Genomic DNA, 27,785 nt, shown 5'->3' on the forward strand with positions numbered 1-27,785 from the left:
GCCTTAATAGGTCTAGTTGGAGAAACATATTGAAGTAATTATCTCGTACTCGTATTAATATATCGAACACATCATTCACTGAACGAGTTTTCTCCATAATTCATTTTTTTATTATTTTCTGCTGATCCAAACTCATTGATTCATCTTTCATATCTACTGATCCAAGTTCATGTATCCACTCACTCGTTTACCTCTACTGATTCAAAGAAGGGTATAATGAAGCTACCTATTTTTGTTTATTCGTTATAGTCGTTTTGCTTTGGTTATATGGCTCGGCGGCCCTTGCACGAGCTGTATCTATAGATCCCCACCACAGTAGACCAGAGATTTGATTCAAATACGGCTGTTAGGATTAAAGTGCTTTGTTTGCTTGCCGGAATTTCAATGGTTCGCCCGCTATAATACGTTGCCATCGCGTCTTATTTCAATCAAACAATGAATTCCTTGATAGATAAGGAACGGGGTGCTGGTTCATGTAGGTTATGGAAGGATCCTTGTTTGTGACGGAATTTTCCTCATTTCATTCTTGGAGCGGGCCAAAAAAGAAAAATAGCTACCGCTCGTCTTTTTTTTTCTTCGCTAGTTTCTGCGCTTCCATTTTTAGACCTATTTTTTTTTTTCTTTCTCTCGAGTGGGGTGATGGATTCTCGCAGTGCGACAACGAGCGACGAAGGAGGGTCGGATCGAGTTACCAGGCTTGGACCGTCTTCAGGAAACCGTGGTCATCTTCCACCACCGCTTATGCAGCCCAGCATTAGTACCAATACCCTCAAATTCCGAAATAACTACGACGCGCTGCTCAAAGAAGTACTGGAAGAAAGCTCGGAAGACGAAGAAGAACTGCTCAACCATATCGACATTGACCTTAATGCCGCCACCGCCGAACTTCCCGATGAATTGCGAGCAGCACTCGAAGATCGCTCACTCGCCGATAAATATTTAGCCAATTTAAAGACATTCATGAGTCATCGACGTACTCAATCCTTTGGATCCATCGCAAGCGGGAAAGGCGACTATTCAACGTAAGCTTGGCATTTCAATTTCGAAATACTCCCTGATCTTCCTTACGCTTGAACGGCTTGCATTGACTTGTTTGTTTTAACTTCTTGTCTTTAGTCCAAGCACCCCGCTTCAATCGTCTTTTGCTCAGCCTTTGAATTCGAAACCCTTGTTTCGAATGCAACAGGATCCATTGTCCAAAGTGTTGGATGCCATACCTTACCAAACTCGTCTGGTGAATGGCGTTCAGTCACTGACCGTGCTCGAACAGAAATTCTATGCATTGCGTATCCCTGAGCTTGATTTGCCGACGGTATCCGACATCATTATCCGGTCCCGCCTGGATGATCTGTATAAAATTCAGGATGATCTTTACATCCACTTGCACGGCGGTCCATTATTTAAAACTACCTTTGGTAAATACAATATCGGAGAAAAGAAAAGAGCAAAGGTGCTTCATCTCTTGGATGAGATCTCCAAAGAAATTGGGTTGTATGAAGAATTCATCAAGCGTGGTAAGTGTCCCTCTGTGTCCGCAGTGGATCTTTTTTGCAAATGCAAAATGGTTTGATTTTGACCGTCCTCCATTGGCTAGCCAATTACCTTAGTCTCGACAATATATTAAATGAGTCGGATACCTCCAGCATTGACGAGTATCAAGAATCCGAAGCCTTTGAAACAGATTCTAGCATGCTCCACTTTGTAAGTCGGGACTCAATCTTGCCATTGGAACCGTCCAGCTTATTTTTTTCTACACCAAAAAGGAATCCTCATCCGATATTTTACGAATGACACCAGCCACGTCGCCTTCACCTGCTACCTACGCTTCCATATCACCCAATACCTCGTTTCATTCCTATCATCCTGTTTCTTCTCCCAATCTTCTTCGTCGGGCCACGTCCACTTTATCCGATCAACGATCCATTGCTACCCCCATGGTACGACGTTTGGATTCCTCCGTCACCGGATCGTCTGAATCGCCTCAGTCTTCCGATTATCTTTACAATGCGTCCATCCAATCCCCTTCTCTTTCTCAATTGGTTGGTGAGGATTCGGCTTTGGAAGCCAAGGAAGGATTGGAACCTTGGGAAGCGTTCAAATGGACCCCCTTGGTGAAAATATCGGATCATCTCTACTCGGATGCCACGCGAATGAACAGCGGACTGGTGTCCGTGTTGGCAGTAAGTGATTCAGGAATCGTTGGAAAATCTCATTGGATCATTCTGTTGCTCACAGCAACTTTTGCCCAGGTCAGTGGTGTTATTGCTGTAGGAACCATACGTGGGTTGGTGTTTGTGTATGATTACTCTCAAAATCTTAAATGCGTGTTGGGGGATCATACCCGTGGTAAGTGCCCTTCGGATTTTCTGTGCTTGAGTGCCTGTCAATCCAGTGAAAACTTACGATCCCCGTTAAATCCATCAGCGGCTACGGTGGGATCCGTCACAGCGTTAGCCATTTCGGCCGATCATACCAGTATTGCTTGCGGTCACAGCCGTGGTTACATTGTGGTGTGGGATATCAGAAAACCTGGTCACCCTATTCGGACCATTGAACCCATCCAGGCGAACCAGGCCACGAGTGCCACTTCATCCGCCACGACACCCTCGCCTTCCAGCTCACGCAAAGAAGGCCACGTTGCAGGCGCGGCAATTCTGCATATTGGATTCATTGGCGTGAAAAAATCAGACATCGTGTCAGCAGACGATCACGGTATGGCGTTTTACCACGTCTTGTACAAAGTGGTCATGGTCAATGCAGTGGATACCACGCGAATTCTGGGTCGGTACCAAAACCTGACCTTCAATCCAGACACGGGTCTCGGTAGTCCCACTTTGCATCCACCACCTACGCTGACACCTGGGATGGAAGACACTCCGAAACCACGAAAACCCAGCACTGTATTTGCTATGCAGCCCTTGCCGCTTGGACAAGTGCCTCATCCAGCAGAGAATTTTGGCATCGTCGCCCTTTTGACCCCATACAAGGTAAGAGAGAGAGACAGAGAAAATCTCTGACCCGTGATGCCATTTGACTAATCCACTATTGTGAATATTAGATGATCATCGTCGGCTTAAAACCTACACCGCAAACACAATACAAGCATTTAAAACCCAAAGCTGCGATGGCCGATCATAAAGGAATTGAAGTTGTTGACACCCCTCCGGACACCGATCCCGATACCAATCTGACCAAAGAAAGTTTGGCAGGCTGCTTGGCCTGGCTTCCCGTCACAAAGACAGGCAATGCACAAGATGCAAAAGGTAAACCTTTGCCGCCCTTGCCGCCGAACCAAATGATCCTCTGAACCGCAAGACTGACCTGTATTTTGTAAATGGTTTTAGACAAAAAATCAAGGACGGTGATACCTTCGGGGGATCCGATGCTTGCATTTTCTTGGGGAAATCATCTATTTATCCTGCGTATTGGTGTGGATCTGCAGGAACCGGCCACGGGACGAAGCGGCCGCCCCTCGACCGCCAAACCCTTGGGTAAATCCAAAAAACGCACCAAATTACAATTTACCAAAGTCGGCGAATGGAAATGTCGCGACTCGATTGTAGGACTCCAATGGGTCAATCGACAGGTACAAATCTGCATCCCCAAAATTGAACAACAGAGGAAGGATATGGTTATTTATCTTTTTTGCTTCTGATGTCTAGATTTTGGTCCTCTTTACGCCCAATGAAGAAATGATTCTTTTTGATCCCAAAAATATGGTGGAAACGGAACGAGCCAGTATCAGGAACAAGCAGCTGGTGTATCATGACTGGTTCACATCGTCTCTGAAAAACATGGCTGAGGAAACAGTCGCTTCAACACACACGCCTGGCATCGATATCACCGTCACTCCCAGCATCTCCAAATCCATTGAAATGGCGTATTATCATTCTTTGAGAGGATACAAGGGGAAACTGTTTTTGCTGGTAAAAAAATTAACCCGTTTGGGCATCTTGTCATCAGAGTGGACAAACATTTATTGACCTGTCTTATTTTTCTAGGGCCTCAATCAACTGTATATGGGCACATTATTATCGTGGGCCGATCGCATCCTTGCCCTTGTCCGTGCAGGAGACTTTTTGGAAGGCATTCAGCTGGCGACCCTGTTTTATAATGGAAAATGCATCCAGACCGTGGTGGGACTTCCTGAAGATGAACAAGCACGCAAGAAAATGGTGGGTGAAAAGCTGATTGAGCTCCTCGAAGCCTCGTTGAATTACGCCTTTTCTTCCAAAAGAACCTATGACGGTATGGTCGATGATTTGACCGGCGGCGGCAATGTGCTGTACAATGATCTTGCCACGGGATGTATCGATGCGTGCCTGAGCATGAATCGACTCGACTTTTTATTCGATGTGATCTATGAACGATTTGCGGAATCGCGGGTGCGAGGTCTGTTTTTGGAAGTGCTTGAACCGTACATCATTCAGGATCGCGTGCCGGATATCCCGCCGGCTGTCATGAAGAACCTCGTGGATCATTTCAGTGAAAAGAAGCTCCTCACGGGGCTGGAACAAGTGATTTGGCACGTCAATCCTCAGTGTTTGGATATCGATCAAATCGTGAGCATGTGTCACCGCGAAGGACTGTTTGAAGCCATGATGTACGTGTGGAATCGAAGTATGGATGATTACGTGAGCCCTGTCGTCGAAATGTTAAAGGTGATACGTACCGTGTTGAAAACCGAGAGTACAGCTCCCGCGGAACCGTCGGCGGGCCCTGTTCCCATGTCACGTCATGCCAGCTTTCAAGCGAGCCAGGAGGAAGAATTCGATCTGCGGAAACAGGCCGAGAAGTTGTTTGATTATCTGAAACTGATCTTGACCGGACGCACGTTTCCCGACGGGTTGGCTATGTCTTCGTCGCGGGCCAATGAAGCACGCAGCGCGGTGTACTCGTTCATCTTTTCCGGCCGATGTGTGGTGTGGCCGCGGACTGGAGGCAAACTAGTCCTGACCGCGGATGATACCGAAGAAATCTCCGAACCCACGTACCCGTACCTGCGACTTTTGCTTCGTTTCAATACGAAAAAGACTCTCCGAGCTTTGGAAACCGCATTTGCCGATCCGTGGTTGAATGGCGGCGAAGATTTCCTTACGTCCACGTTTGAAGACGAAGTCCCGGGCAAAGTGATTTCGCGTCAAATCATTGTCAACACCTTGCTAGATATCATGGGAGGCGGGATGACCGGCAACGAACTCACACTGCCGCCTCCACGACCGAAACAATCCATTTCAGCGTCCACGGTGGTTTCCATCAATCCTTCGACAACCACCGCACCCTCACCGCCAACAAAACAAGGGACGTACGATGTCGCTTCCAACGAAAATTTAGTCCAACTGTACATGTTCATCGCGTCCAATTTGCACAAATACACGACGTTTATCCTGTTACCACCAACGACGTTGCACAAGATTCTCGTTCGACTCGCCGACGATCATACTGCCGAGACCCGGGAAGAACGTCAAGCGGCGGTGCGACATTTATTGACGGTGTATATCCCGACGGATGAGGAACACATGATTTTGCTGTATGAAGAAGCCGGGTTTTGGAAAGTCTTGGAAGACGTGTACCGGCACGATCGCAAATACGGCAAACTGGTAGAAACGTATCTCAAAGACGACGAACGACGCGACATGGTTTTTGACTGCGTCTACCATCTTTTGGAGGAACGGTCCGGTTTGACGGAAAAGCAACGCAACGAAGTGAAACGGGTGTTCATGATTCGCATTGCTCAGTTTGTGGAAATTGATGGGCAACGTACCGCGCATGTGGTCGATTCATTGTTTGGCGGTGATCATGATGATGTCATTAAAAGATTGGAAGAGGAGCAAGAATTTGACGACGACGATGAACCTCAATCTACCGCTGACAAGAGACTGTTTTCATACTTGCGCGGTTTGTTGGAACCCGGAGGGAAAGAGAGCGAAGAGGAAGCGAGGGTAATTGAACGTCCTGATCAAGCGTCTCGCGTCATTGTCCCGCCGTCGGTGTCAAGTGCCTCGATTCACGAACGTTATATTGAACTGATGTGCCGTTTCGATCCCTCGGGCGTGTACGATTACATCAGCACCAAATTGACGGCGTCCATTGATTTGGAGAAAATATTGGAAAGTTGCGAAACTTACGGCGTGATTGATGCGGCGGTATGGATCATGGAAAAGAAGGGCGATACGCAAGGCGCTCTGGACAAAATGCTGGAAGTGGCGCGTGAAAATGTATCGTTCATTCTTCAAATCCTGCAACGACATAAACAAGTATTAAGCGAACGAGAATCGACCGCATCGGCATCGGCCGTCTGTACATTTGAAGAACAAACCATTATCAGCAGCTGTCTCATTGGCCTCAAAGGCGTGCTTCGCGTCGGCACACGACTATGTGAGAACAGCAGTCGACCGGTGGCGATGATCGGATCACCGGGAGAAGAGGAAGAGGCGGAAGAAGAAGAAAAAGCCGCTGTTTCTATCGATACATCCTCCTCTTCCGGATTTGTCAAAGACACCGGAGAGGATACGGCCGAAAACACCGTTCCCGCTGACGATGCAACACCTCAAAAAGTCACGAAATACGGCAATGAGGAAGTGGAATCACTGTGGTTCAGGTTGTTGGACGCTTACGTGGAATCTTCCATTGAAGTGTACAATGTGTTGAATGTACTTCGGGGTCAAGACAAGACCGATTGCACGCCTGCCGGATTGTACCAACACATTGTTACCTCTTTTAAATCGTTTATTCAGTCGATTTTTACTTCGCTTCTCCTCTCGACGTCGCCGCAGATTTCGTTGCCACATCTGCTCCTACGACTGGTTCATTCGCAAACCCGCGGTGAGACCACATTTGCCGATTTCCGGCATTTCTTTCTAACGATGCTGGATACGTATAAATATGAAGGGAAGTTGCTGGAGATGACGAACCGGTTGTTTGAACGCGACCTCTATGGTGGTGTACAAGAAATGGTACGGAAGAAAGGGCGTGGTTGGGGCCCAACACGAGCGGTGTGCCCTATCTGTGGGGCCAGCATTTTGGATATCTCTCTGCTCCAACCTCCTTTAGCGTGGAATTTGGATGCCGAAGACGAGGCGACAGAAGATGTGCAAGACACGGCAGAGAAAGATATCGCCATCTTCCACTGCGGCCACGCTTTCCATCAACACTGTTTACAGCTGCAACTTGGCGAGTCGCAAAATGTATGTGTGATTTGCCACCATGGATCATCCAAAACGTCCCGAACCAAACTTCGATCGACGACGAACAAGGGCAAAGATTCTGCCCCATGATAAATATATTTTATATATACCCATCTTTTGATCCCTACCATTGTTATTTATTACCATATAAAAGAAAAAAAAAAGAGAGGATGATTGTACGTTTTTTTTTTTTGTCGACAGAGACCATCGCATTATCTCAAGGCCCCTCCTTCCCATTGATGCATTTACATAGTGAAAAAGGCAACAGGTTTATAGAAAAGTTTGTTCTTTTCCATATAATCCGAGATAAAAGAAAAATGTACATGAAACGAACAAGGAAAAAGAAGGGACAACGAGGAGAGAGAGATAGAGAGAGAGAGAGGGATAGATCAATGTATCGTAAGGGAAAAAAGGGATATTCATGGCAGTTTCTTTCTTTCTTTCTTCTTCTTCTATGATGAATGGACATTTTCAAGAAATCACACATGCACCTTTTTCCTCGGAAGGAGGAGTATTTGCTTTTTCAATCGTGGCGATCAGAATATCAAAAATTTTGGCTAAAAAGCGATTTTCGATCAATCCATTGTCGGGCATTCACGGGCTACGAATCTCTACTTACCAACATTTTCGTTATGTTTGGCCGAGGTTTCGACGGTAGGGCATCCCCATTGTTGTGCGAGATCTTTTCCTTCTTGTTGTGATACTTGTCTATTCCCCGAAAAATATTATTACATCACTTGGCCACAGCAAAAGTTGACGAAAAAAAAAAAAAGCCCACTTTTTCTCTTTACCTTTGAATATTTAAATCGGATTTATTGCCGACAATCACGCATGGCACAGTTTCCAAGCCGGTATAATCCAAAATCTTGTCGCGGATGATCTTGATCATATCGAAACTGGAGCGAGAAGCAATGGAATAGACCAAAACATAACCGTGCACACTGGAAGCATGATGCGAAGATAAAATGGAATATTCATCCTATCAAAAGTTACCGGCAATGTGTTATGACGATTGATTCTAAACATACAAAAAAAGCACTGGGCACATCATGGGTCACCCTTTTTTTTTTTTTTTTTACCTGACCCGCTGTGTCCATAATTTCTACCGTATATTCTGTTACGCCGAAAAGACAGTATTCGTCAGTCAAGCTTTTTCTTCTTTCTCATGTTGTTTTTTTTTTCCGGTTCTTACCATTGCCGCGATATTTGATGGTTTTTGTGAATGTGTTTTCAATGGTAGGATAATAGCTGTCGACAAAGTGATTCTCGCAGAATTGAATCACCAGTGAGGATTTACCTGCGGAATGGAAATGTTACAACAGACTGAAAACGCATCTTTTTATTTCGTACTTATTTACCGACAGCTCGAGATCCGAGTACAGCGATTCTTCTGGCTTTTTGATTGACAGACGATGACATGTTTGTTGGCTCGATATCAATATGAAAATAAGAAAGAAGAGAAAAAGGATAGGAACGAAAAAAAAAGAGACTAAACTATAATACCCTTCCGATTTTTGCTGGTTGCCGATTTCTCAGCCAAATTTCTGGGCAACGTCATACATATAGAAAAAGCTGGGATTTTTTTCTTTCGGCATTTTTTCCGTTTAAAGTTTGATAGTGGGTGGAGTTTTTTCTCGGTGTGCATTGATTTCTACCAACGAAAGTTGCAGGCTCCATTGGCGCATTGGTGGCAGGCTTTCATTGTTTTCGATTTGAGACCTATCGTGGCTGCTTCAAAGCAGAAAGCGGTCGTGAAACCACATCGCGGACAAGCAATCGTTCGTCGTGGCTGAGACGATCAAAATGTTATCGACCCGTGGTTTTTAATTTTATTTTTTGGCCATGGTATGCTTACCAAAGTAAGGTCATGGTGCCAATCCAAGAGTGGCACAGTCAAGTCACTGACAGAAAAAAACACTCAAGACGATAAGCCTGCTAATGAACACTGGTCTCCTTTCTAATTCTGTCGTCAAATACATGCGTCGATGGCTTTATAATGTCATGATGGTAAATGCAGCCGCTCGGCACTTTTTGTTGATATTGACAGTAACGGCACACGTAATACAACTGAAGGTCATCTCGCTCTTCATGAGGTATCATGACATTACGACTGTCAACAGTGTTTTCATGCATTCGTTCAGCAAATCGTAATCTGATTTCTGGAAACAAAATCAAAAATACCATCTGTCGCAGAACAGAAAGACTTGCATTTCGAGTTGAAAGGAAGGCCAGTAGAATAAGAAGGGAAAAAAGGAAACGGGAGGGGATCAAAGCTCGATAATTATGGCCAAGAAAAAAAAACAGTCCTTTTGCTTGACATATGCATTTTTATTGATCGATTGATTGGAATAAACCATGGACTTGTTCTCCCTCTCTTTCTGTCTCCTCTCACTCTCTCTCCAAATAAAAGTGTGCGGACAAAGTTTTGTATCAATTGAATGTTCTTTTTTGCTTTATCTTGCTGCGGTAAGACGATCGATATAAGATACACGCATACATCGAGTACAGTCATCAAATTACATAAGTCATGTCTCTTGGTCCATAACCATTGTATTGGAATACGTACATAAGGATACCGACAATGTGAATGGTGTCCGCGTCTTCCTTTTTTTTTTTTTTTTTCATGCGATCGATGATGGAGCACGTGCATTGGACACAACTTTGAAATTTTCGAGCAGCGTCGGGGGTTCTTTTGGTTTCCATATCGTTCTTTCCTCCAATTTTTTCGGGTGCGATTTGACACGTTGTTATTATGCCTCTAGATTACAGCAAGTGGGACAACATTGAACTGTCGGATGACTCGGATATTGAAGTGCATCCCAATGTGGATAAACGGTCCATGATTAAATGGAAGCGAGAAGCCATTCACCGGGAACGAGCCGAGCGCAAAGCCAAGATGGAATACATTGAAAAGTTTATCCCACAGCAGACCAAGAATATTGCCAAGTTGGATGAACTCATTACAGTGCTGAAAGAAAAAGGGGTCGATGCTTTATTAGCGGCGGTGACCGAGCAACGCGATTTAGTCAAACAGCAAGAAATGGGCAAAGCGGTCATGCCAACACTCGATGGCAAGGGTCAATTCACGTTGGAAGAAGTGTTTTCAAAGATGGTCGATCAAATCAAGGAAGGATTGGAACGGTCATCACCTGAACAAGTCAAGACAGTTCTTCTGGAACGATTGGAGCAAACACGTCAAGCGACACAAAAAACTGTGGATGAAGGAGCCAAAGAGTTGGAGCGGTTAAAAAAGGAAGCATCAAAGAAATGGACCAGTGAGAATATGTTTCACGAAACCCACAACCGTACGGTAAATAGCCTATCACTGAGCTTTCCTTTCTATTTTTTTCATCGCTCATTTACGTGGAGAACAGATCATCAACAAATCGGAAAACTCGGAGCCCAGCAAACCAGCTGCCAAGGGCAAACAGAAGGAAAAGGTGGTTGAAACGTTGAATCCTGGTGTACAAATGAAAGATTTGGTAGGCCTTGGTCCATCAGCTTGCAATATATGGTTGAGCTAACAAAGGTATGGTGGTGTGTGTTGTACAGTCTCTGGAGGACGCAGGCGCGGACGCGGATGTGGGCAGTGACGACGATGAGGCTCCACCGGACACCGATCCTCGTGCCATTGAGTTTTCAAAACTTCGAGGTTTTGAACCGAGCTTCAAATATATCAGCCAACATAAAGACATTGTCAATGAAAAGACGGCCGATGCGATTCTTTTGGAAGCATTTAATGCCGAGTTGGGAGGTAACAGTGAATACGCAAAGAACTGCGTTTTGCAGGCACGAACTTTGGAATACTGCCTGAAACTCGGCCGTGATGGTGTATCACTCTTCTTTACCAGGTAAAAAAAAACCTGTGCACGACTTATCGTGGTGCCAAAGATCAAGCTAAAACTGTGTTTCTCGCCTTTTTTAGAATGCATGATACAAACGGTCAAGCGCGTCGAATGCTGTTTACGGATGTTGAAGACACGTACAAACTTTTAAAATCGCGATGCAAAGTGTTGCAAGAAGAGCAGGCGCAACAGGGTGAAGAGACCATTCAATTGCAACCCATGAACGAAGGGTCTCAACTGACGGTGCGTATTCCTGATCCGTCCAATGAAGAAGAGAAGGGCGTTTTCGAAGTATACCAAGCGCTTCCCGAGAAATTCAGAAAGGCCCTGGAAACAGGAGACATTGAAGAGATCAACAAAGTACTGGCCACCATGGCCGTCCCCGACGCTGAACAAGTCGTGCAAGTTTGTTCAGAATACGGATTTTTAGATGTCGATGGTCAAGTGTTGGATGAACCACCGCAATAGTTTTTTCGTTATTCAGTCATTAAAAGAAAAAAAAAAGAAGAAGGCAAAAGCTAAACCAAGGAGTGCACAGTGATTCGGGATCTTGTTAAATGTTGGCAGTTTAGGGGATATTCATCTCTTCAGGAACAGTGTCAGGGGGAAGCGAAACGAAAAGTCTTGGACATTAAAATAAAGTAGCGATGAACGCTCGGACCTCTGTGCCAAAAAAGAAAAAAGGAGAGGCGCCCCGGAAATAATAATATTAATAAAGTAACCCATTCTTTGAGGAAAAAAAAATAATAAGCCAAATTACGCTGGCACTTTATATGAGGGGATAATGAGTTCATTTGGGAGTTCATCCTTTCTTTTTGAAATCTTTATTGTTTTGGAGGCTGCCAGGATGAGTCGACGAAGTTCAGCATTTTTCTCGTTTGCATCGTCTCATTGGACGACACGGTCTTCGAGTCGGCCTAGTTCCTTTCGACGATCGCCACGGCGTCCTCGACCTCGCAGTTATCCTACATCGACCGAGATCCTGCAGTGGACAGTTCACAGCAAAACCATGCAACAAGCCATGCGATTACTGAAACGTCGTTCCACCACCGATGTCCGTCGAAAACCAAAGACGGCGAACCAACGCCATCATTCAATGACTAGACCAAGCCCAAGAAAACCTTCTCCGACCCGAACACTGTCTACGAGCGGATCAATTTCCACCGCCATCGGCACCGCCACCGCCATGGAATCGAGAGAGGATGATTTTACCAGCAAACTGTTTCGCCAAACCATGATGACAATTTCTTCATTGTCTAATACGACGCGGCCCTCCTCTTTGTCATCGGCAAAGTATCCATTGCCACCCACCTCCACTCACGTCCCTGTCTTTCACACGCAGTCCATGTTGTTTCTGTTTGGTTTTCTCTTTTTTCCATGCTGGTGGATCGGGGCGTTTCTAATCAAAGAAGAAAAGGACGAGGAAGACGACAAGATGAGTCACACACATGATCCATCGTGTCAGTGGTTCTTATCGCGTCCTTTATCAATGCTGGGATCCGATTCGAGGGGGTTTTCGCCATCAGAAAAAACGGTGGTGGCGGAACCGACGCTTCCACCCCCTGCAATGGTAATGATGGTGCATCCTTCGCTGTTGGCCAACGGTCGTGTCAGTGCACGTTACCTGTGGATGAAGGAAAAGGACGACGGAATGGGAGCGGGGTTCCGTCGCCAAGATAATTACATGATGGAAAAAAAGATGTATCGGCGTTACAACAAATGCATGAGTTTTGCCTCTTTGGCACTTTTGACTCTCCTCGTTGGCATGCTCATATGGTACAAGACCGGTGTTCAAAACAACTGGTGGAAACCCGTCTTTTCAAAGAGACCTTTGTAAATCCACGCTGCAGTCGATAAACTAATTGTCTTGTGCTGATACTGTGCAGTACAGGCTTTCATATGTAATTTTCTAGGATAGGGGGTTACCCAAAAAGTTTATTTACAAAAAAATGTAATATAAAATGAAATCGTAATGTTGATATGAAAGTGATACCCTGTGCTTTGGTTACATCAAAAAGATCGCCAATGCATCGTGGGAATTTTTTTACTCTGTCTGTGTATTGACATGTCGAGGTTTGAAGAGGCAAGCAAAGTCGAGGGTTTTCCGCACTATAGAAGATATCGTCACATAAAGAATCAGCTACTGCTGGTGGTGGTTGTTGTTGTTGCTGTACGCGATCTGATAGCTGGAAAATTCCATTGGAAGAAAATTCTGATTCGATAAAATTCATAGATGACTTATTTTTTTGTTCCATTTTCCATTCTTCTTTTTGTTGAAAATCGATCAGAAGGGAATGAAACCGACCATCGAAAAAAAAAAAATTCTTTTTGGGCTGGATGTAAGATGTTGGGGTCAGTTATAGGATCCAAAGTAGAGCTAGTATCAAAGTAGGTTTATTTCATCAGATTCGGGACCCATCCCACATCACAGCATCAAAAAGTTTTTGTTGACCATTTGCGGTTTCTTGGTTTCGTAAGACATGGTGCCTGGAACTGTTTGAAATCCCCAGAGTTCGAGTATAATAGATTCACAAGTCAATCAGTTTCGATTCACTGCCGGTGCCACGATCCGATGAACCGGGCAACGCTCACTTGTCCACTACGTATTGTCATCTCTCCATGACAGCCAGCAGAAGTTGCTTCTGAATTACAATGCCAAATCCATGGATTTGGGTTTTAAAAAGAAAAAAAGAAGTTACCCAGTCTAAAAAAAATCGGATCATTTTCAAGCTTGATCGTCACGATGACCCTCAACCCAACAGATCCGATAAAAAAAGAAAGATACCCAGCAAACTTGTATTCATTGGCAGCAGCAACTGTAACATATATTTGAAAGCATAGTAAAACGAGTTTTAATTTGATAAGCGCACGGAAGGATTCATTTTTTAAAGCACTGCTAAATAGTACAAGAAAAATCACTATAGAAAAGAGATGATGAAAAAAAAACGAGAGTAAAGAAAGAAATTAAGGACTATGTACATCATAACAAATTCAAAATGCTAAAATAAAAAAGGAAAGAAAGAAAGAAGAAATAAGATGGACTTTTTTCAAAGGGAAAAGGAAAAAGCAAAAAAAAAGATGACAATCATGGTCGAAATCCTTCAAATTAGTTTTTACTGTTCTTGTTCAGTTCTGTACACCTTGATTGTTCAAGTTGGCCAAGACCTGTTCGCCCATTTTGCGATGATATTCGCGAGCGGAATGTTGTTGTTGTGGAGATGATTGATGAGGAGACATGTGAGGTGCTAATCCGGGCTGATTCATGGGATCCGATGCACTGGGAACGGTGGTAGTCGGGACATTGACCATACCGTAGTTGCCGAAAGAAGAAGGACTGTAACTAGGATTGGACTGAGCACCAGTCATGTGAGGACTCTTGCCAGACAGTGGGTTCGAAGTAGGGGCAGGCATACCGTATTGGGATGACGGTGAGTAAAAGCTGGGCTGTGGTTGTTGGGGTGGTTGTGGTTGTTGTCGAGAGTTGGGAGCTTGCATGGGAGTTTGATAATAATGTTCAGGTTTCGGAACACGGGGCTTGGTCATGGCCGAAGCTGAGGACGTCGATGACGGGTTGTAGGAAGACGCCGTGTATTTGGTGACAATCTTCTTCAGTGCATAGGGCAAAGTTTTCCATGGGAACACTTTGACGTCTTTTTCAATGTTGCGCGGTTTGGGATTGGGGAAACCCATGATCAGCTTGAAAAATTCACTGCTATCAGCTTTGCACTTGCTCACAGTGAGAGGACGGAAACCTTCGAGGTTACGACGAATTCGATTCTTTTCTTCCACGCTGAAACGGATATCCATTAAGCATTCCAGCAGATAGATACAGTCGACCGAAGTGATGAAGAAATCGTTGCGCTCCATCCAGTAGATGCATGACACCACAATGTTGCCGGATTTCGTGGCTCGTTCGCCCTGAGGCACAGCGGTGAAACTGCAGCTGATCTTGTTTCCCGTCTGTTCACGCCAGAACTGGACAAGACGTCGACGGTTATCCCATTCTTCTTGAGCCCAACTTTTGGTCATGGCATCCAGATCGCCAATGATGTTCAAATTGGCCCGACTCACCAACCCAGGGTACGGTTGATAATTGGCTACCGGGGTTGTAGGGGTGTGAGCGTTGGACTTGTAGCCATACATGGAAGAGGGACTTGACTGCAGCGGGGATGGCATCATGGTGTTCTGTTCCAAACCGCCCGTCAGCATATTGGTGAATCCTTGATTGGCACCATACAAATTCATGGAGGCATTAGGCACCGTCACAGACGACGCACTGCCTACAGCGGAACGGCCACTCGACTGCAATGAAGGTCGATGCTGACTGATTTGCTGAGGTGATTGCTGCGCTGTAGAAAAGTCCGCTACCAAAAAAAAAATCGGGTCAACAGCTCAGTTCGAAAAAGAAAAAATATTTTTTTCGGGTTCTTTCTTACCTCTTGGATAAGAGTAGGAATAAGGTGACATTTGATTGAAACCATAAGCACAAGATGGATCGGCTTGAGGTTGAGCGGGCGAAGATTGATAGTAGTTTTGATAAGATCCCGAAAAGCTGTCTACCGAAAAGATAGAAATAATAAAGGTCAGAACAATAATAATAATAAAAAAAGCATGCCATGACATCATTTCCTCAGGGAAAAAAAAATGGGTCGTGCCATGATTAAAAAGAGCTCGGGAATGCTTACCTCGTTCGGGACGTTTGGCGGTGTAATCGTCCATGGAAAAGGAGATACTTCGTTTTCGTTCGTACTTCATAGCGTCGTTGAGCATATACATGAATTCAGCAACGAGCCATGTTTCAGTGACCATGTCTTTGTCGAGGAAACAGATCGAGATGGGGACGGCCGGCGAAGCGGAATGAGTTTGTTGAAACGGAGGCACGGTAGCGACGAGAGAAGTAATGCCTTGTGCTTGCATTTGCTTTGTATCGACCACTAGGCTGTTGAAAGCGAGTTTGACCGGCATTTGAGACGGTAAGGCTTGAACCACCACAGTGATGATGGTGCCTTCATTGCCACGGGACGGCGACATATCTATAAGCTTGGGAGCATCTCCATGTTTCTGAGTCGTATCTTGAGAAGCGTTCATTAACCATTTCTGTTGTGGCTCGACACCTGAAGCAAGCCGTACAGCAGGCACTATTTTTTTTTGTTTTGTTTTGTTGATGACAGAAAAAACAATGAGACACGTGGAATTACACAAGCAGCATATTTTGTGCAACCTACATTCTGACAGAGCGTTGGCGTCCATGAATAAAGATAGAGAAACGTTCAATTGAAGCGAGAGAAAAAAGAATAAAAAGCTTGTTTTTCGTGCGTCGAAGAGAGAGAGTAATGAAAAACCGTGAAACCAAAAAAAAAGCTGTAGATTCCCTTTTTTTTTTTCTTTTTCAAAAGTGCAGTAAAGCAGAGCGATCAATCGAGAAAAAAAAGTAAAAGTTGACAAAAGCTTTTTTTTCTTTTGAGCCTAAAAAATAGGGAAAAAAGGAAAAAACGTCAGTCATTCTGAAGCTCCGCCCAGTGGTAATTGAACCATGCATATGTGTTTTCCCTCTTGACTATCTTTTTTGCCCGGTATTTTTCAAAAGGGATTCAATGCAATAGCCAAGTTCATTATATGTAACTTACAGTTATTGCAAAAAAGAAATATATGAATAACAGCAGTCGTTCAGAAAGAGAGTGAAACAAAAGAACGAGTAAAAAAGATAAATCCTTTATATAAGTGGATTCAAAAAAATGAAAATTCTATATAGACAAAAAAAAAATTAGACCGCTTATGCAGCCTCCCAGAGCCTGCAAACTCACAAGCTGTCATTGTTGAGGTTTCATACAGCCAAGCAATTTAGCCAATCACTGTTGAGCGCCTTTAAAATTATGCGGCTGCTGAAAAAAAAGTTTTTTTTTTCTGTCAATGTCAAAAAAAGGCAACTACGGAATCGTAAAAAAAAGCATGTTACTTTTTTCGATTTCCCATGGAGCTTCCAACAAATCCCAAGTGGCAAGCCAGTCGTCAGATGCTTACTGAAGAAAAAAAAAAAGAAAATGGAAAATAATAGTGAACACTATTTCGTCTTGATAACTCTACTTATCGTGTTTTTATCTTGATGGGAAACACAAAGACAGCCCCTCGCGCCTGAAGTGTGACAAAAAGCGCCAAGGCGACGATCACGGATGTTTTAAAGAGGTGTCTGGTTGCCTTTTTTTTTTTTTCAACCTAAGATATGAAACCAGCTGTGATTTATGACAAGCTGAAACGTCTGTGTTGTTCATCAAGTTTCCTCAAACGTAAGCCAGTACCGATTACTCGGTGAGGACATCGTTTTTAGAGTTGTTCAATTCTGCCTCGTCGTTTTGACCATGACTTTGATCCTCATGGTCAAGTTACAGCCACCCGTTGAACAATGTCCCATGTTAATTTAAATGGAAAAATAGAATGATTTTTTCTATTGGGTAAAAGTTTTTTTTTATGATGCCTAAATGGAGCTTTTAGCCTTTTTTTTTTGGACAGGAAAAATACAATGGCTGTGTGGCAATGACATCTTTGGCCATACTGTCTGTCATGGAGCTTTTTGGATTAGTATAGAAACTGACTTGAAGTTTCTAGAATAGCCCGAATATTTTGCGCTTAGTACAAAATTGAGTACTTCTTGTTTCAACCATTACAGGCGGCTCACCAATTTTTCTTTTTTCCTTCCTGAAACCGGCTTAATGAAACCATTCATTATAGTCTTTTTTGAACCCTCATGACCTGATTCTGACGAGTACCATGACGCTTAGACCACCTTTGGAGTAAAACTCCCCACTATGTGTGATGGCGATCCTTTGTATATGGTTTTATCATTGATCGACCCTAGCTGTCAACCATGCAAACAGTTAACAAGGCGGAAAAAAAGATGTTTTGAGACATTGACCATAAACTGACGGAATAGAATCCCATTGTGAAAATCGATCTTGCTCTTCTTTGGAAATCATCGTCGTTCTTCATACTATTGTTTTTGGAACTGCGATGGAAAAAAAATTTGCTTTCATCACAGAGTTTTCCTCCCTATTTGTCAAGTATACCTGGCCACTTGCAAGCTATCTTTGGCGCGTATACGGCTCACAGAGAAACACCACGAGCAACAACAACGAAAAACATTCATCCCCATCCCCTCCACACACACATCCAAAACGCATATATCTACACGGTGCGCATTTTTCGTTACATCTGTGATCGCTCGCTGGCTCAGTGTGGTTGGTGCACTGTAGGATTGACTCGGCTGAAAGGGAAGTAAAAAAATGGGGTCGCGTTTAAACGCCAGCACAGCTCACAGTTTTGCCGCTTATTGTCATACTTCCATGGCGACCGGCTTTGATGAGCCGTAACATGTTTCATGGTATACATACTTAAAGCCGACGGTTGCCTGTCTACAGCGCCTTATTGGAACAAAAATGGCTCGTTTGGCAGCAGCCCTTTTCCCCCTTCATATAACTTTTTAGCTTTTGATCGTATTGATTTATCGTCGAGTAGAAAAATATAGAGTAAAACATATTATGATAGTAAGGGAGTATGACGAGAGCGATTCTCCATGGACCACAGATGGATTGTCAAGGAAGCGGAAAGTCATCATAACAACCTAATGGCTGGGTTGGGTTGCAGCTGAAGGCTATCAAAGAGTTCATTAGCGCGAGCAATGACTCACGGACTTCAACCGATGGAAAGCCGCTGTAAGGCTTGAACTTCAAAAAAGCTGTGCTCATAAGCAATGGTCGTTATAAACATCAGTGGCGATTGAACGCGTAATCATGAATGTGAAACATTGATAATGCAATTTTGGGATGACCAAGTTATGTATTGAATCATGATAATAGTAATAAGTAAGAAACGTAGACGAAGCAAAAACCATGGACGGATCATCCAAGACGAATCCCTGTTATGCTTTTTTTTTTCACGCACAGCCCTTTGTCCATTGTTTCTGTGAGAAAAAAAAAAAAAAAAGATTTTCATTGCGCGATAAACGCGATCAAAAACCATCGCGATTTGCAAAAAAGTCACGCCGGCCGCCTTTATACTTTTGACGCGTTTATTTTTTAAAAATGATAATGAGCATTTTGGAGTCAGTTGCACAGGCACCCAAGCCTCGTCATATCATACCGTTCAGATTTTTTCACATAAGCAATAAAAATAAGCACTCAATCGTTGAGGTAAAAAAACAGAATTTCAAAGCTGATCATAAAGCAAGTGTGCAAATTTTTATTGCTTGGGGGTTTTATGGGTAGAAAGTGGTTGACGGATGGAGTGATTTAAGAGCGTTCACCACGGAGGCGACGAGCCAACTGGATATCCTTGGGTTGAATGGTGACACGCTTGGCGTGGATGGCAGCCAAGTTGGTATCTTCAAAGAGGGAGACAAGGTAAGCTTCCGAAGCTTCCTGAAGAGCACCGATGGCGGAGGATTGGAAACGCAAGTCGGTTTTGAAATCCTGAGCAATTTCACGAACGAGACGTTGGAAAGGAAGCTTACGGATAAGGAGTTCCGTGGATTTTTGGTAACGGCGAATTTCACGGAGAGCGACGGTACCAGGTCTATAACGATGAGGCTTCTTGACACCACCGGTGGAAGGGGCCGACTTGCGGGCAGCCTTGGTAGCCAACTGCTTACGAGGAGCCTTACCACCAGTAGATTTGCGAGCAGTTTGTTTGGTACGTGCCATTTTTTTTTTCAATAAACGATAAAGAACAAGAAGAAGAAGAAAAAAGGAAAGGAAGAAAAAAACGTAAAAGATAAAAAAAAAAGGGGACGGTGGAGTGAGAAAAAAAAAACTTGACGGCATTTTTTTTTCAAAAGGTGACGTTTCATGGACAGGATGGGCACAGGGGGCCCATTCATCCATAATCTCTCTATTTCCCAACGGGCTCCCTTCCCTTCTCTGATGTTTTCTCCATAAATTGGGTCATTCACCATATCATCTTCATCTGCTTTTCGTTTCTGCCTTTGGCAAGAAATACCTGACCAACGCGCTTGGATACAGGGCCTCACTAGCCTCATGGTCTCATGTGCCCCAGTGGCCTCGTGGCTGCGTGGCTAATCGATTAGTCATGCCCTTTTAGCTTTGAGCTGTTCACTACACAAAACAGACGATGCCTTGCTCATGACGAAGGGACGAACATTTATGATCCACTGTGAACCTGGGTTCGCTTGTTCTCTGACTAGAGTATGGCAGTGAATAGAATGCGTCTCACTCGTCAACCGTGTTGGCTTGTCGTAAACGTTCAAAAGAAGCAGCATACTTTTTTTTTTGGTTTGCCAAACTCTTTGATCGAGCGAGCACCAAATGACGGCTTACGGCAAAAAAATGATAGCGTCAAAGTAATGGATCGATTATTGATCATAGCGTGCCTTGTCACTCCTATACTCTGATCTTCATCATGATGTTTCTAGCATAGCTTTGAGTACCAGTTCCTCTCCAAGAAAATCCTCCTCCTACCTTTTTTGTTTGATATCCTGTGAAAGATGACCACAGAGGGAGATTATACTGGACTTTGTGCGGTTGGAACTTCAAGCTTGTTGACCGTTGCATGAGATTTTCTCTCGTGCCAGCACGGACAAAAAAATAAACAATGAGTAGTAAACAAGGAGTTTTACCATACCATCTTGAATTCTGATAAACTATCTTTGACTGTGCTGTGATGATAGGAGTATCAGAATAAGTCTTGTTGCTTTTGATGAGCTCCATCACCATCGGAAACTTGTCCCTGTGATGCAGCCAATGTCCATTTCAAACTCCACGACTGTGGACCGTCTTTGGGAAGGAAAAAGACCATCTGTCAATTATACATAATATAGGCCCTTATTCTCTACTCACGTAAACATTCCATCTCACATGTATGACTAATAATACGGCAGAATGATGTTACGGATGGATTGATGTGTTGATCTGTTCATCGAGACGCGCTTGCCACGAACGCGACACCCGCTAACGCGTTAATCAGCTGAGAAGCAAAATAAGAAAAAAATGAAAATAAAAAAACAGGGCCGGACCTGCCTCCTCTCGCGCGGCAAAGAAACGTGTTTAGCGTCATCACAAGGGAGGAGCAAGAAAAAAAAATTGGTATATAATCACGTCAAAGCGCGATTCCGATTTCGTTTTTCTCTTCTTTGTTTTTCTCACAAAAAAAAGTAAGTATATATACCATTCTCACTGTTTACTTTAATACCTTTACTCAACTCTTCTTTTTTTTCTTTGATACTTCAGTGACTGGTCGTGGTAAAGGTGGTAAAGGTCTTGGAAAAGGAGGTGCTAAGCGTCATCGCAAGATTCTTCGCGACAACATCCGTAAGTGTCATCATCGACCATCGTTTTTACTTTTATTCATTTCTGTCTTTCCCTTTCTCTTACGTTGAACGTTTCATATTTTTGTAATAGAGGGTATCACTAAGCCCGCTATTCGTCGTCTCGCTCGTCGTGGTGGTGTCAAGCGTATCTCTGGTCTCATTTACGAAGAAACCCGCGGTGTTCTGAAGGTCTTCTTGGAGAATGTCATTCGTGATGCTGTGACCTACACTGAACACGCCAAGAGAAAGACTGTCACTTCCCTTGACGTCGTTTACGCTCTCAAGAGACAAGGTCGCACCCTCTACGGTTTCGGCGGTTAAACTGCTCCTCCATTCCTTTTTTACCCAAAGGAAAAAAAAATTGTCCCTTTTACTGTATTCGCATTGTTTAAAGGATCATCCTGTGACTATTTCTCCATTATGCCCCCATAAAAAGATTTCCAAATAAATGTAATAGGAATACCTTGTATTTCATTGCACAATGCTCTTGAGTTTTTTTATTTTATTTTATTTTTGTATACAACTACTGGACTCATGAATGACATATGGGATTCATTGCAAGGAAAAAAAAAGTAATGATAAAATGTTGCATTTCGTTTAATTATTCGTCCAGGAGTTGCTGGATTTCCATGGGGATTTCAGGTTGATGATCGTCAAGGTGGGCTTCGACAAGTTCTTCGTTGTAACGTTCTGTGTGTACCCGGATGTGACTAACAGGAGGAAATGGATTGACTTTGCTCAACACAAGACGATGCTTTTGATGATGCAAGTAGCCACGTATATAGTTCTAGTCATTGTCCAGTCAGTTACAAGTGACTTTGGACTGAAGCAATTTTTTTTTCTTACCTGGCTCACAAGTGATACCAATATGCATTCCATATCGCGTAAATCCAAGGTTGTGTCTTGAGATGAAAAGTGCAATGCTTTCAAGCACGTTTCAAAACTGAGAGCAATATGGGCTGCATTGGAAATTCTCATGATGGTGTATCTGCATTGCATTGAAAAGCGAAACGGTCAGCGTATTTCATCATCCGTCGTTCTGCTTGTTTCCACTTACAACTTGCGAATCAGACATCGCCATAACAGTACCGTGCCTCGTTCTCGCAGCATCATGTAGGTAAAGGTGGAATAAAAGTAATGAAAGTGTTGATCGATATGGCTCATATAACCGGCAATATTGCCTGATTTCAGATGAACAATCAACGGTAAATATTGTTCTTGCAATTGATATTTCGCTAAGAGTTGTGGCATTGGGAACCGGCCCAATAGCAACCGTGTAGGAATAAGATATTGAAGGATCAATCTAAAAGCATATAAGAAAAAAGGTCATTCCTTCCGTTCACTCTCAATGTCCTTTTTTTTAACTTACCGTTTGTTTTTCCAGCAAGGCGCTGCACATTTCTCGAAAGCAAATCGTAAATGATCCTCTGCCTACAGAATCGCAAGCACCGTGGGTGTAAGTATTTGATGGATGGACGAAACATGACCTAAATTCTTCCATTTACCTTGCGCAATCGGTTTTGGTATAAGAAATAGCGTCCGAGATAGTATCGGTAAGTCACTTGCTGGGCCATTGGGAATTCACGAAGATCGACTTCGCCCGTACGAATGTTGGAAATGAAGGTTTGGCATAGACGTACAGAGTTGAGCTAGGCAAGGAAAGAAAGAAAAAGTGTTGGTATGGACGAGGGTTCTCTACAGTTTTTATTTTGAGAATGCTTGACGAGACGACCTACCTTGAAATACACTTTGAAAGCGAGATTGGTAACGTAAAAGATGCCTTGGCGTTTGGATGTTTCCATCGGTGATCTGCATAGTCTAGGTTACCACTCTGAAGGAACGGACACTGACCCAAATTTTTTTGGGGCCTTACCGATCAGCGAGCATGATATTAAACATTTTTGATAATAATCGAGCCGCATCGTTGGCTTTGCGCGCTTTGCCTTTTAACTGTTCTTGAAAGTCGACCTGGCTCATGGAAACACACATTTTGATAAGTGACTCGTATGCCAACCCAATTTGCTGTGTATGTACCTTGAAAGCTAACTGGACAAGGGCCGACGACATGGTCTTGATCAACGGTACTTGGTAATGTGTCTCTGAACCGTTGAATACGGGGATCAAAGCACTTAATTATTTCGGTGAGTGTCTCCAGAAATGCCACAAAACGATCGATGCTGCTTACCTGTAAAAGCTGGCAAAGTAGTCGAAAGTGTGACCAAGGCTGCTGTGTCCCATGTTACGTAGTAATTGTAGGTAGCTTAGCACGAATTCGGCGAGGGCATTGGACGTTTCTTCAAGCACAGAAGCCACCATTTCCTCCAGCTGGATATCGTTTATCTAGGAACAGCCATTTCGTTTAATACCAAAAGGACGCGACCGTGAGCCAAATGTGTGTGTGGATGGGTTTACTTTGACAAGTTCTTGCTGAAGAACGACGACGACATGGTTGTTAGCTCCAAGTTGGAATAGCTGAGCAAATCGTTGATCGTCGTGTGCATTGTAGGCCAACAGGACTTCGGTAGCAAAGTCCTTTATTATCGACATGATTCGAGGATGCAAAGAAAGGGAATAAAAAGAGTGCACCCCTTCATACACACATGCACACAGGGCAACGAATTGTCCGCATCCGTGACTATTGTTTCTTTTGACCTTCCCGCTTGAACGACCAAAGTCAATGAATCACCGCTCTCTTCCAAGATGCCGAATATATGCAGAAGTTTTACAAAAAGAAACAGAATCGCCCAGAGCCCAAAAGCAAATAGCCCTTCCAAAGTCTGAATTGTACAACGTACGATGGATCAAAGAAACCTTTTTTCTTTTCTTTTTTATTTATTTATTTCATAATGCTTATTAAATGAGTTTCCAATTTGGTGTCTAGGTTCAACACGAACATGGCCGACACGAACATCCCTTTTTGATTCTTTTTCTTTTTTTTTTCTTCCCCATTGTCCAATCTGCGTTTTCATGTACAATAATATCCGGGCATTTTATTTTCACCGGCCAGCGTTTCAGTAACGTCTGGAACTGCTGCTGCTACCACTTCTACTGTAGGCATCGTAATGGTGCGATTGGTCATAAGAACCAGCGGCAGGGCCAGTAGGAATGACGTGATCAGCGTACATTTTTCCCGAACTACAAAATGGTTTAATACAAACATTACACCCGACGAAGATGTCAACTTTTCAGATCTACCTTGCTGTTCCAAAACCCGAGCGAACAGGAGCGACCATGGAACGAACGGATTGCGTTGCGAAGCCGCCAGCCGAGCTTCCACTGCTGACCCCGGCGGGTTTGTTTCTTAGAATCGCACGCAATACACGACCTATCGCAAGGATTCAAATCAATCAAAACTTTTCACCAACGAAACAAAAACCATTTTTGTTTCTTACCATCAGCAATCTCGTTATCCAATTTTGTGATACACTGCAACGCCGATGCTTTGTTGCTAAACTCGACTTCGGCTTCACCGTACGATCGACCGTAACGATCCATCAACAGTTCCACATGATTCACAGGCCCAAACTGCTGGCATGCGGTCTAACAGTTCAAGAAAAAGAAAAAAAAAAGATGGAAACAGGCGCCATGAGTGAATCTTCCCTGTGTTGTGACTTTATATATTCCCAAGGCTTACCTTTACATCCTCGGCATTGGCGCCAGGATCCAAATTGCTAATGAGAACGGTGGCGGGACCGGCTTCACCACGAATAGACAAGCCAGGAGAGGTTGTATGTGCAATGCCGCGAATGGTGAATCTCTGTTGTGATGCGGGTTCGGAAGGCACAGGTTCATACACAGGGCGAGCAGGAGGTGTCGTCGTTTCGAAACCAGGTCGTGCTCGTGCTCGTGGTGCTGACTGTGATGGCTTACCCAAACGTCCTTCGAAACGACCAATAGCTGCCGTGCCAGCTTTGGGACCGGCCGGACTACGGCTCACGGCTTTGGTAATAACAATGTTGGCAGGATCGGCCTTGGGTACACCTCGATTCACTTTACCAAAACCAGCCGTCGTCAATGGACGGCTCGGCACCTATGTCAAAAAAACAAAAAAAGTTTAAATATCCACCTGGTACCTCAAAATCTCCAATCTGCCACTTTTTTATTTTCAACGCTTGGGGAATGGAACATACCACACGACTAGGGGGGTTTCGTTGTGTTGATTTTCCAATGACTTTTGATCGGTTACTGACAGCTAATCTGCCTCGGACATTGTTGGTATTGGCGGTGTTACGTCTTCCAAAAGGTGCTTGATTTCTTTGCGATGCTGCTGCAGGTTTAGGCTTGTGTTTTTGTTCCTTCTTCTTCTTGATAATATCATCGAGGGACGAGTCAAGATCCATAGCTGTGGTTCCCATAATGGCGATCAATTATAAAACAACAGCCTAGTAGTGCAAAGTAAAAAAGGAAAAAAAAAGGGAAAGGGAAAAAAAACGCTCTAAGCTGAACGGTCAAGCGGCCCGTAGCTGACTGAGTGTTCTGTGACGTGACTCATTTTATTGGTGGAGAGTTTTTTTTTCTTCTTGGAAAATTTATGGAGCGATCCACTGCTTGACAATGGGGCTGGCTCCCAACGAAGGATGTAGCACAATGTACTTGAAAAAATACTCTAATTCACGCCTTCGTTGCTCTACAAAAGTCGGTGTAAACTTGCCTATGAAAAAGAAAAATGACACGGTCAGCACTCTTGCTTCTACGTGAATTTTCATTGGCCAAATAGTATACATTACCTACAACCTTTTTAGGCGGCAGTTTTGGTATACTGTTCTTCATGTGTGGATACTGCTTGACCAGAGCTTCTCGTAAACATACAAAATCCGAATATCGCTTTCTTACAACGATCGGGGGTCCCTAAAAGAAAGAGATATCCATGGTCTCAATGACTCGTCCTACCCGCCCATCGACCTCGCTCTCTGTTGGAGCAGAAAAAAAATGTTTACCTTTGAGCTCAAAATGGTACAGCTGTAACAAATATAACTTCCGTAACTATCGTGTTGCCCAATTTTGAGTCAGTTGCTATCAAGCCGACCTCCAAGAAATTTGGCTCATGATACTTTACCCAATACCTATACGCAGCGGATGGCTGACCATGGCGTCGGATGCAAACAGGGTTCCGTATCCATTTTTATCGTCCTCGTCATCTTTGTAAAAGTTGATCTTGGCCTGTTCACTCGGTAGCGGTGTGGATCGCGAAGATTTGATGCCTTTGAGTAATGGTAACCGTAATCTACTACCGCGTTCTGCTTCGATCCGTGCTTCCACAAGAGGATCAGGCTATGCAACCCCCCAAATAAAGATCAACAAATAAACACGCAAAACAATTCAAACGGAAAACCATCAATATTTACAGATCACGAAAAACCCCATCGTATGCATTCATGGCTCGACACTTACGGGTAAAAGTCGTCTATTGGAAGGAAGTTGAAGGGTTTGTGATGATACGGAGGGACGTGGTTGTACTGAAGAGGAGAGACGTTCTTGTTGTGGTATGGATGAAGGTGTTACATTGGATTTTCCACGCCCGCTTTCGACACCAGGCATAACAGCACCTGATTCACGCGAGGACGTCCGTAGTGTCTTTTCAACGTTCACCGTATCTGTTCAGGGGGTTACAATGTCTCCTCGACCATTTTTGTTTACAGTTAAAAAAAAGTTTGCTCACCCAAGTGGTCGGAAAGAGGGTCGTTGATGGCGAGGTTGTGATGGGGGGACAAGAATGGAGTTTCCATTTTTGGGCTTAATAGAGACGGAAATGATTTCTGCAGAGGAGTGGATTTGGTGGCAATAGGACATGGTTCGATAAAGCAAGTGGTGTCGTTAATGATGGGGAGTGGTAAGTCGTGGCACGCATCGGACGAATTGCCGGACAACTCTTCTCTCACTAAACCGCAACAAAAAAAAACACCCTTGAGTTAACGATCATCATGGTTGCATGGTTTTACCAATGAATGATCTACCTTGCATAGCTTCATGAAGGGTTTTCCGTACATCGTCCAGTATAGCGTCGGTTTTGGTCATCCAGGCTGGATCCGTCACGAGGAGATGGTTTTCGTCGAGAGCATCTTGAAGTTGGACGAGCTGCTTGATGCCGGCTCGAAGGGCTCGACTGAACTTGTGCACGGTTTCTGCATCGGCCTCGCTCACGGCATGAAGACTTTGAAGAGGCACCCATGCACTTTGACACAATTTCAGCAAATCCTCAATACGTTGCTGATATCCCATGCAAAGAAGTAAAAGAGATGGAAGAAAGGTCTTTGTCACGACAACAAGGTGGAGCGGCGGGGAGGGGATTTCGTTATTGAGCAGACATTCAAACTCCGGGTTGAGGATGCCCAGCTTCGTTCATACTTTCTCTCGTGACCGAATCTGATGATGATGGCAAAATGGAAAGATGGACTTTACGCCACGACTATTCGTTTCTATACCAGGGAATTGAATAAC

At 44.0% G+C, this 27,785-nt stretch overlaps 11 protein-coding genes across 11 annotated transcripts; 4 read left to right on the forward strand and 7 right to left on the reverse strand.

Annotated features, from left to right (window-relative positions):
- Nucleotides 1-557: 557 nt before the first annotated feature.
- On the forward strand, nucleotides 558-7,353 carry BYT42DRAFT_576154 (Golgi CORVET complex core vacuolar protein 8-domain-containing protein). Its single transcript, XM_051569023.1, has 10 exons — nucleotides 558-1,022; nucleotides 1,117-1,514; nucleotides 1,595-1,701; nucleotides 1,764-2,180; nucleotides 2,250-2,346; nucleotides 2,425-2,987; nucleotides 3,059-3,263; nucleotides 3,345-3,586; nucleotides 3,663-3,926; nucleotides 4,002-7,353. The coding sequence occupies exons 1-10, from the start codon at nucleotides 640-642 to the stop codon at nucleotides 7,275-7,277; spliced, it is 5,952 nt and encodes a 1,983-aa protein (XP_051421642.1). The 5' UTR covers nucleotides 558-639; the 3' UTR covers nucleotides 7,278-7,353.
- On the reverse strand, nucleotides 7,354-8,652 carry BYT42DRAFT_576159 (ferrous iron transporter B). The gene is made up of 6 exons (XM_051569024.1): nucleotides 8,546-8,652; nucleotides 8,380-8,484; nucleotides 8,267-8,301; nucleotides 7,979-8,166; nucleotides 7,807-7,895; nucleotides 7,354-7,744 (listed from the first exon to the last, which is right to left on the reverse strand). The coding sequence occupies exons 1-6, from the start codon at nucleotides 8,604-8,606 to the stop codon at nucleotides 7,659-7,661; spliced, it is 564 nt and encodes a 187-aa protein (XP_051421643.1). The 5' UTR covers nucleotides 8,607-8,652; the 3' UTR covers nucleotides 7,354-7,658.
- On the reverse strand, nucleotides 8,653-9,465 carry BYT42DRAFT_576162 (uncharacterized protein). The gene is made up of 4 exons (XM_051569025.1): nucleotides 9,369-9,465; nucleotides 9,169-9,297; nucleotides 9,043-9,088; nucleotides 8,653-8,976 (listed from the first exon to the last, which is right to left on the reverse strand). The coding sequence occupies exons 1-4, from the start codon at nucleotides 9,395-9,397 to the stop codon at nucleotides 8,839-8,841; spliced, it is 342 nt and encodes a 113-aa protein (XP_051421644.1). The 5' UTR covers nucleotides 9,398-9,465; the 3' UTR covers nucleotides 8,653-8,838.
- Nucleotides 9,466-9,781: 316 nt separating this feature from the next.
- Nucleotides 9,782-11,632, forward strand: BYT42DRAFT_576167 (uncharacterized protein). The gene is made up of 4 exons (XM_051569026.1): nucleotides 9,782-10,497; nucleotides 10,562-10,669; nucleotides 10,740-11,038; nucleotides 11,113-11,632. Exons 1-4 carry the CDS (start codon nucleotides 9,940-9,942, stop codon nucleotides 11,498-11,500), a joined length of 1,353 nt encoding a protein of 450 aa, XP_051421645.1. The 5' UTR covers nucleotides 9,782-9,939; the 3' UTR covers nucleotides 11,501-11,632.
- A 188-nt stretch (nucleotides 11,633-11,820) lies between these two features.
- On the forward strand, nucleotides 11,821-12,998 carry BYT42DRAFT_402389 (uncharacterized protein). Its single transcript, XM_051563405.1, has one exon. It carries the CDS (start codon nucleotides 11,880-11,882, stop codon nucleotides 12,867-12,869), a length of 990 nt encoding a protein of 329 aa, XP_051421646.1. The 5' UTR covers nucleotides 11,821-11,879; the 3' UTR covers nucleotides 12,870-12,998.
- A 1,160-nt stretch (nucleotides 12,999-14,158) lies between these two features.
- BYT42DRAFT_615554 (uncharacterized protein) lies at nucleotides 14,159-16,282 on the reverse strand (the record flags this gene model as incomplete). The annotated part of the gene is made up of 4 exons (XM_051571970.1): nucleotides 14,159-15,396; nucleotides 15,469-15,588; nucleotides 15,718-16,146; nucleotides 16,258-16,282. 4 exons carry the CDS (start codon nucleotides 16,280-16,282, stop codon nucleotides 14,159-14,161), a joined length of 1,812 nt encoding a protein of 603 aa, XP_051421647.1.
- Nucleotides 16,283-19,314: 3,032 nt separating this feature from the next.
- On the reverse strand, nucleotides 19,315-19,725 carry BYT42DRAFT_547431 (histone H3; the record flags this gene model as incomplete). The annotated part of the gene is made up of 1 exon (XM_051565947.1): nucleotides 19,315-19,725. The coding sequence occupies one exon, from the start codon at nucleotides 19,723-19,725 to the stop codon at nucleotides 19,315-19,317; it is 411 nt and encodes a 136-aa protein (XP_051421648.1).
- A 1,170-nt stretch (nucleotides 19,726-20,895) lies between these two features.
- On the forward strand, nucleotides 20,896-21,668 carry BYT42DRAFT_599383 (histone-fold-containing protein; the record flags this gene model as incomplete). The annotated part of the gene is made up of 4 exons (XM_051570981.1): nucleotides 20,896-21,004; nucleotides 21,058-21,191; nucleotides 21,268-21,348; nucleotides 21,439-21,668. Coding segments are annotated over exons 2-4 (312 nt in total). The 5' UTR covers nucleotides 20,896-21,004; nucleotides 21,058-21,190.
- Nucleotides 21,669-21,948: 280 nt separating this feature from the next.
- BYT42DRAFT_500193 (uncharacterized protein) lies at nucleotides 21,949-23,149 on the reverse strand (the record flags this gene model as incomplete). The annotated part of the gene is made up of 6 exons (XM_051564691.1): nucleotides 21,949-22,134; nucleotides 22,194-22,335; nucleotides 22,405-22,650; nucleotides 22,717-22,778; nucleotides 22,853-22,996; nucleotides 23,084-23,149. The coding sequence occupies 6 exons, from the start codon at nucleotides 23,147-23,149 to the stop codon at nucleotides 21,949-21,951; spliced, it is 846 nt and encodes a 281-aa protein (XP_051421650.1).
- A 989-nt stretch (nucleotides 23,150-24,138) lies between these two features.
- Nucleotides 24,139-25,801, reverse strand: BYT42DRAFT_518041 (uncharacterized protein). Its single transcript, XM_051565240.1, has 5 exons — nucleotides 25,478-25,801; nucleotides 24,982-25,377; nucleotides 24,740-24,887; nucleotides 24,543-24,672; nucleotides 24,139-24,482 (listed from the first exon to the last, which is right to left on the reverse strand). Exons 1-5 carry the CDS (start codon nucleotides 25,700-25,702, stop codon nucleotides 24,359-24,361), a joined length of 1,023 nt encoding a protein of 340 aa, XP_051421651.1. The 5' UTR covers nucleotides 25,703-25,801; the 3' UTR covers nucleotides 24,139-24,358.
- On the reverse strand, nucleotides 25,802-27,702 carry BYT42DRAFT_576185 (uncharacterized protein). Its single transcript, XM_051569027.1, has 7 exons — nucleotides 27,302-27,702; nucleotides 27,007-27,225; nucleotides 26,739-26,941; nucleotides 26,404-26,618; nucleotides 26,285-26,330; nucleotides 26,075-26,195; nucleotides 25,802-25,998 (listed from the first exon to the last, which is right to left on the reverse strand). Exons 1-7 carry the CDS (start codon nucleotides 27,564-27,566, stop codon nucleotides 25,877-25,879), a joined length of 1,191 nt encoding a protein of 396 aa, XP_051421652.1. The 5' UTR covers nucleotides 27,567-27,702; the 3' UTR covers nucleotides 25,802-25,876.
- Nucleotides 27,703-27,785: the final 83 nt, after the last annotated feature.

Source organism: Radiomyces spectabilis, assembly GCF_025331425.1.
Source record: "Radiomyces spectabilis strain NRRL 2753 chromosome Unknown BYT42scaffold_9, whole genome shotgun sequence".
Lineage (NCBI taxonomy): Eukaryota > Fungi > Mucoromycota > Mucoromycetes > Mucorales > Radiomycetaceae > Radiomyces > Radiomyces spectabilis.

Coding starts and splice junctions, on each gene's coding strand:
- BYT42DRAFT_576154 (XM_051569023.1), top strand. CDS start 640: ATGGATTCTCGCAGTGCGACAACGAGCGACGAAGGAGGGTCGGATCGA. Junction 1,023..1,116: donor GGGAAAGGCGACTATTCAAC/GTAAGCTTGGCA, acceptor TCTTGTCTTTAG/TCCAAGCACCCCGCTTCAAT. Junction 1,515..1,594: donor TGAAGAATTCATCAAGCGTG/GTAAGTGTCCCT, acceptor TCCATTGGCTAG/CCAATTACCTTAGTCTCGAC.
- BYT42DRAFT_576159 (XM_051569024.1), bottom strand. CDS start 8,606: ATGTCATCGTCTGTCAATCAAAAAGCCAGAAGAATCGCTGTACTCGGA. Junction 8,302..8,379: donor CATCAAATATCGCGGCAATG/GTAAGAACCGGA, acceptor TCGGCGTAACAG/AATATACGGTAGAAATTATG. Junction 7,896..7,978: donor TCCGATTTAAATATTCAAAG/GTAAAGAGAAAA, acceptor TTCGGGGAATAG/ACAAGTATCACAACAAGAAG.
- BYT42DRAFT_576162 (XM_051569025.1), bottom strand. CDS start 9,397: ATGCAAGTCTTTCTGTTCTGCGACAGATG. Junction 9,298..9,368: donor TTTCTGTTCTGCGACAGATG/GTATTTTTGATT, acceptor CACTGTTGACAG/TCGTAATGTCATGATACCTC. Junction 9,089..9,168: donor GACATTATAAAGCCATCGAC/GCATGTATTTGA, acceptor TTTTTCTGTCAG/TGACTTGACTGTGCCACTCT.
- BYT42DRAFT_576167 (XM_051569026.1), top strand. CDS start 9,940: ATGCCTCTAGATTACAGCAAGTGGGACAACATTGAACTGTCGGATGAC. Junction 10,670..10,739: donor GTGTACAAATGAAAGATTTG/GTAGGCCTTGGT, acceptor TGTGTTGTACAG/TCTCTGGAGGACGCAGGCGC. Junction 11,039..11,112: donor GTATCACTCTTCTTTACCAG/GTAAAAAAAAAC, acceptor CGCCTTTTTTAG/AATGCATGATACAAACGGTC.
- BYT42DRAFT_402389 (XM_051563405.1), top strand. CDS start 11,880: ATGAGTCGACGAAGTTCAGCATTTTTCTCGTTTGCATCGTCTCATTGG.
- BYT42DRAFT_518041 (XM_051565240.1), bottom strand. CDS start 25,702: ATGGGAACCACAGCTATGGATCTTGACTCGTCCCTCGATGATATTATC. Junction 25,378..25,477: donor GAAACCCCCCTAGTCGTGTG/GTATGTTCCATT, acceptor TTTTTGACATAG/GTGCCGAGCCGTCCATTGAC. Junction 24,888..24,981: donor CCAATGCCGAGGATGTAAAG/GTAAGCCTTGGG, acceptor TTGAACTGTTAG/ACCGCATGCCAGCAGTTTGG.
- BYT42DRAFT_576185 (XM_051569027.1), bottom strand. CDS start 27,566: ATGGGATATCAGCAACGTATTGAGGATTTGCTGAAATTGTGTCAAAGT. Junction 26,942..27,006: donor CCCTCTTTCCGACCACTTGG/GTGAGCAAACTT, acceptor CCCCCTGAACAG/ATACGGTGAACGTTGAAAAG. Junction 25,999..26,074: donor GCCGCCTAAAAAGGTTGTAG/GTAATGTATACT, acceptor TCTTTTTCATAG/GCAAGTTTACACCGACTTTT.